Source organism: Epinephelus moara, chromosome 2 (assembly GCF_006386435.1).
Source record: "Epinephelus moara isolate mb chromosome 2, YSFRI_EMoa_1.0, whole genome shotgun sequence".
NCBI classification, from domain to species: Eukaryota; Metazoa; Chordata; class Actinopteri; order Perciformes; family Serranidae; genus Epinephelus; species Epinephelus moara.
The window spans coordinates 35,716,721-35,721,879 of NC_065507.1; the positions used below are offsets into that span (position 1 = coordinate 35,716,721).

The 5,159-nt window shown below is 37.9% G+C and overlaps 1 protein-coding gene across 2 annotated transcripts in view; it reads left to right on the top strand.

Annotated features, from left to right (window-relative positions):
* The window catches only part of LOC126403767 (mitogen-activated protein kinase kinase kinase kinase 5-like), a 45,191-nt gene extending 43,902 nt beyond the window's left edge, over window positions 1-1,289 (top strand). For both annotated transcript variants that reach the window (XM_050066533.1, XM_050066543.1), the window contains one exon: window positions 737-1,289. In XM_050066533.1, the coding sequence (XP_049922490.1) occupies window positions 737-833 (97 nt within the window). In that variant the 3' untranslated portion in view covers window positions 834-1,289. The remainder of the gene's footprint in view (window positions 1-736) is intronic.
* Window positions 1,290-5,159: the final 3,870 nt, after the last annotated feature.

Genomic DNA, 5,159 nt, shown 5'->3' on the forward strand with positions numbered 1-5,159 from the left:
GCACCGCCCCTAATGCTGAGCCCAGGTCTCTTTATACATCCATTGAGCTGTTGTGTCATACATTATATAGTCTATAATTCAGATTATTAACACAGAATATGAGTCAACTAATAAGAATAAAATTCATAAAGTAAGATATATAAAGTAGTTCAAATTAGCTCCACCTTTACCAGCTGCAACACTGGCACACAATAACGTATCAACCATTTTAATCCAGTATCATATATATTACTGAGATGGGGCTTCCTGAGTAATGAGTACTTTTGGTACTTTAAGTAAATTTTGATGCCAATACATGTAACACTGTATTTTTACATTGTGATAGTGTTACTGATTCCTTCATCCACCACTGGCTTATTAGCAAACCCAAACCACAGCTGAGGCTGATGAGAGTGCTGGTAGTATTGTGGGTATTTGGTTTTAAAGTATTGGACAAAATTTTGACTTGTTGGCGGCGCTGTAAAAAAGAGTCATATAATCTGTCAAATCAGTAGTTATCATCCTCTGAGAACCATGAATATCTGTACAAAATTTCATGGACATGCATCAGTTAGTCGTTGAGATATTTCAGTCAGACTGAGCATTATCTGAATATATTCTGGATTTGGACAGAAACATTTCTGTGATCCTATCCATTCATAACCCTTTAATAGGACTTCCATTGAGTTTATACTGGTTTAAACTCCACTGTATCCATGCTTGACATCCTCTGATCTCCATGACCTTCTCACTGCAGGATGGTGGTCTTGGAGACGCGTCAGACAGACGACCAGTTGGGGCTGTCCAACCTGTACGTCCTGGAAATTGCTGAAAACTACGTCATGCTGCCCTGACTCTCCTGTCTCCTGGCACAGGGCATGATGGGAAACTCACACTTGTGTTTGAAGAACTTTAATCATTAACCCTGACAGGCATGGATGCCACAGTATTTTATTTTCTAATGGGAGGAGAGGAGATATATGAGAAGGAGAGGATTATTGTGTTGTAGCCTCCAATCTGGGGGAGTCTGCTCTTATTTATGCTGAGATCCAGAATCCAAAATCCAGACATCTGAGAAAACCCGAAGTGAACAGTGAAGGAAGGCCCTCCTCTAACACTAAAGAGGAGTATCTCAGTCGATCACAGCAGCAGCAGCTGCCTGCAGAGACTTAAACATTTGGCTTCCAGAAGATGCCACATACATAAACATAAAGGACTGGATGGACTCACGCTGTGTAGTTTGTATGTTGGTGTTCAAGATACACACTTCCTGCTGCCGTTACACTGTAATAAAGATAATTAACACAAGATGAGGTGAACTGTACTGATCTTGTAGTGGAAACAGTTAAAGTAGTATTTCACTGACTGAAAGATGGTCTTTTCATAAAACTCTGCTGTGTGTGCAGGAGAGATAAACACTTCTGAAATAGCTGTTACATACATGACCAGAGAAAACAGAGGAAAGGGGCTGAGGCATTTGCTTTTACTCAAGACGTAGAAACCCTACAACACAAAGAATGCACTGGACCTATAAATACTCTAGCTGGTGGGTGATGTAATGCAAGCTTGGCCGTTTGTCCACAGGAAACAATATGATGGCCGTCTGGTAATAAATGATCTCCTATTACAATTAACCAGTAAACTAAAGTATGGTTCTGAAAACATTTAAGGCACACAGCAACAGAATCTTGGTTTATATTTGATCAACACAGCTTAGTTTTACCATTTCATCTAAGCACCCAGAAACAGCACTAGGCTTTGAAGCCAAATCTACATCGTGGCCAAAAGTTGATTTACAACTTCCATGTACGTTATGTGATGCCACTGGTCGAGAATGACTTTTTTCTGTAGACTTACAAGTCAACTTACAACAGCCTCCTGTGTTGTGTCGAAACATCAAAATTCACCGTGCCGCCAATGGCAGCGCTGTCAGTGGAAACTTCACAAACGTCACAATAAAGCATCATCAGGGTCTAAAGGCTTTTCAAAACAAATTTGAGGTTGATCAGGTCAACCTGGGAAGAACTGTACATCGCACTATAAAACATGTTCCTGTTGCCAGTAGGGGGCACTATATCTATACTTCAAAAATGGCATATGATTGTCTTCAGGCCGGCACAAACTATTTCCTGTACTGTGGCAAAACATGGCAATTCGCCGCCTCACCTCAGCCATAACATTCAACAAAAACTCAAAAGCTTCACAATGTAGCATCGCTGAGGTCTCTAGGCTGCACTGGCCAAATTTGAAGTTGATGCGCCAAATCACTACGAGAAATTTGTCAAAGTACAGCACCTGGAAATGGTTAAAAAAAAGCCCTAAAGGAAATGTTGATTCAAAATGGCTGACTTCCTGTTGGGTTCAGGGTATGACTCCAAGAGATTTCTTTTGAATCTTGATAAGTTACATGTGCCTCCTAATTTTCGTACCTCAAGGAGAAATGTACCGCTAAAGTTTTCTAGGGACTCTATCATGATATTTTTTCACATCTGAGCATGAAACCAATAAAATATCAAATTTTCACTAGTTCTGGTGCATGTGCAAAGTCTCATGAGTTTAATAAATGAAGCAATTTCAACAGGGTCCTTGCACTGGTCGGTGCTCGGGCTCTAATAATTCAGACACCAAGTGTATTATTTAGCTCTGAAATAGTTTTGGCCCCAATCGAAGAAGAATGAAATAATTCAAACATCTACTGAGTCCATGTCCTCACAGTATTTCATAATCTAAGAATACTGTGTGAACTTGGATTTTTGATTTGTTTTCCACTAAAGAAACGTGTCAGCAAACCTCAATCCTTATTGAACCACAACAATGCAACTGGTCTCTAAATACTCATGTGTACTTTCAGTCCAAAGTTGGTGACATTCTGATCTTAACTTCCAGATTTACATTAATATGGTGGACACTGTCTCTAAATTTTCACTTTTTTCTGCTTGAGGGATCCAAACACTGACCAAATAAACTCAGTTTGCAGTAACAAAAAAAAAAAAAACTTCAAAAACTTAATGCATTAAAATTATGAAAAATTGGTTAGGGGTTTCTCAAAAACTAAAACCTTTTTTGGAGATTTGTTCCTCAATTATTAATTCCGTGTAAGTATGTCACATAGCTGTAGTGCTGCCTTTGCGTGTGTGTGTATGTGTGTGTGTGTGTGTGTGTGTGTGTGTGTGTGTGTGTGTGTGTGTTCAACCCTTAATGTGTGTATTTGTTGCTACAAAGAGGATGATGTACTGCATTATATTTTAATTTCCTTAAAGCCCTGCAGCAGTTAATTGTTTTCAATTTGTTCCTCACTGCTTTATGAAAAATGCACAGAAGCAGATTTGTTCCAGCACAGATTGATTTTGATCTGCAGAAATCTGTTGCGTTGAACTGCTGAATGTAAAACTTTAAATTAATCCAATACAGCTGTCTAAAGATAAATGTAGGAGCATCAGGGCAGTGGTGGAATGTAACCAAGTGGTTCTTAAGTACCGTTTTAAGTTACTTGTACTTGAGTATTTCCATTTTATACTACTTTATATTTCTACTCTACTACATCTTAGAGGGAAACAATGTACCTTTTACTGTCTGATAACATTATTACATGATAAATATATAAAAACATCTGCTGACAAACTCTCACACAACTCATGCAGTATAATCCAAGTCTCATTTATCCAGTCATATGCTCAAAATACATTTTCGCTAAAACCCTATGATTTTTGTGGGTGAAGTTTTCCTTTAATACAAAATACAAATCAACTAATAAATTATGTATTATTATAGGCTAAGTTACCCAGCAGTTTATAAAATAGTTTAAAATATACAGCACCTTTACCAACTGCAGCATAAGTGATGCAACATTAAAGGTCCAGTGTGTAATATTTAGGGGAATTTCATGGCATCTGGCAGTGAGGATTGCAACCAGCTGAAACTTCTCCAGATTAGGATTCCTTCAGTGTTCATTGTTCAGGAGGTTTTTACTGCAAGCCAAATTATCCGCAGAGGTCTCCTCCTCTACAAACAAATGGACCAGGTGATTAAAACCAGTCAAAACACAATAACTACTGACAGAAGTTTCACATTAAAAATCTGATTTTCCAACACTTTCGCCGCAGATGGGCTACTGAGGGACTAACAGCGGCTGATGCAAAAACACGATGTCGAGCCAGTGTTTGGTTTGTCCATTCTAGGCTACTGTAAAAATATGGTGGTGCAGTATGGGAAACCCTGTAGATGAGGAGCTGCTCTCTATGTAAATATAAATGGCTCGTTCTATGTTAAAGAAAACTTATTTTTATCTGATTATACACTAAGGAAAATATATTTATTATATGACCTTCCATTTCTGCCAATATCTACCCCTAAATCCTACAAACGGGACCTTTAAAGCATCACTGATTATCTGCATAATATACTTAAAAGTATTTTAAGTTTATTTAGACAATAATACTGTAACAGAGAATTTTTATACTGTAGTATTGTGACTTTTACTTATAAGTAAAAGATCTGCAAACGTCTTCCCCCACAGCATTACAGTGTTAGGAAACTTGCATTTTATCTCAAACTGCTCCATTTTAAGTGATGTATTGAAAAACCCTCAAGTTGAATTATTTTATTTGAGAAAGTGATTTTAAATATTTAACAGATGGATGACAGTGCAATATTTCTGCAGTTAAGATGAAGTCATCCCCGGTGGCACTAATCTCTTTTCATGAAAACATGCCCAAGCTTTTTAAAGAGGAAGCACTGCGGAGCCCCTACAGTCCCTGAAAAGTGATTTTTATTTTTTAAATCTTGTGAGCACAAGATAACAATTTGTTCCCACAAGATAATTATCACAAGCTAATTATCTTGTGGGCACAAGATTAAAAAGAATCCCCTTTTGGGACTTTAGGAGCTCCACAGTTAACAACAAAACTTCAGGTCTTGAAGTCTCTCTGTGGAGGGATAGCCAGGAATGAAAAGGTTAGTTTTTGTTTGGACTTTATTATTTCTAATTAGAGCCAAAACTAACTTTAAAATGGCTGAGTAAATCTGCTGAAAGACTAAACTTTCTATTTAAAAAAATGTGGCCCCTGCACTAGGAATCCTCTCTGAAGGCAGAGAGGCTGAGTGAGTGACTGCTTATGTTGCTACAGCACCAACATACTGTCATGTCTTTCCCCGAGAAAGGTGGGTCCAAAAAAAAAAAA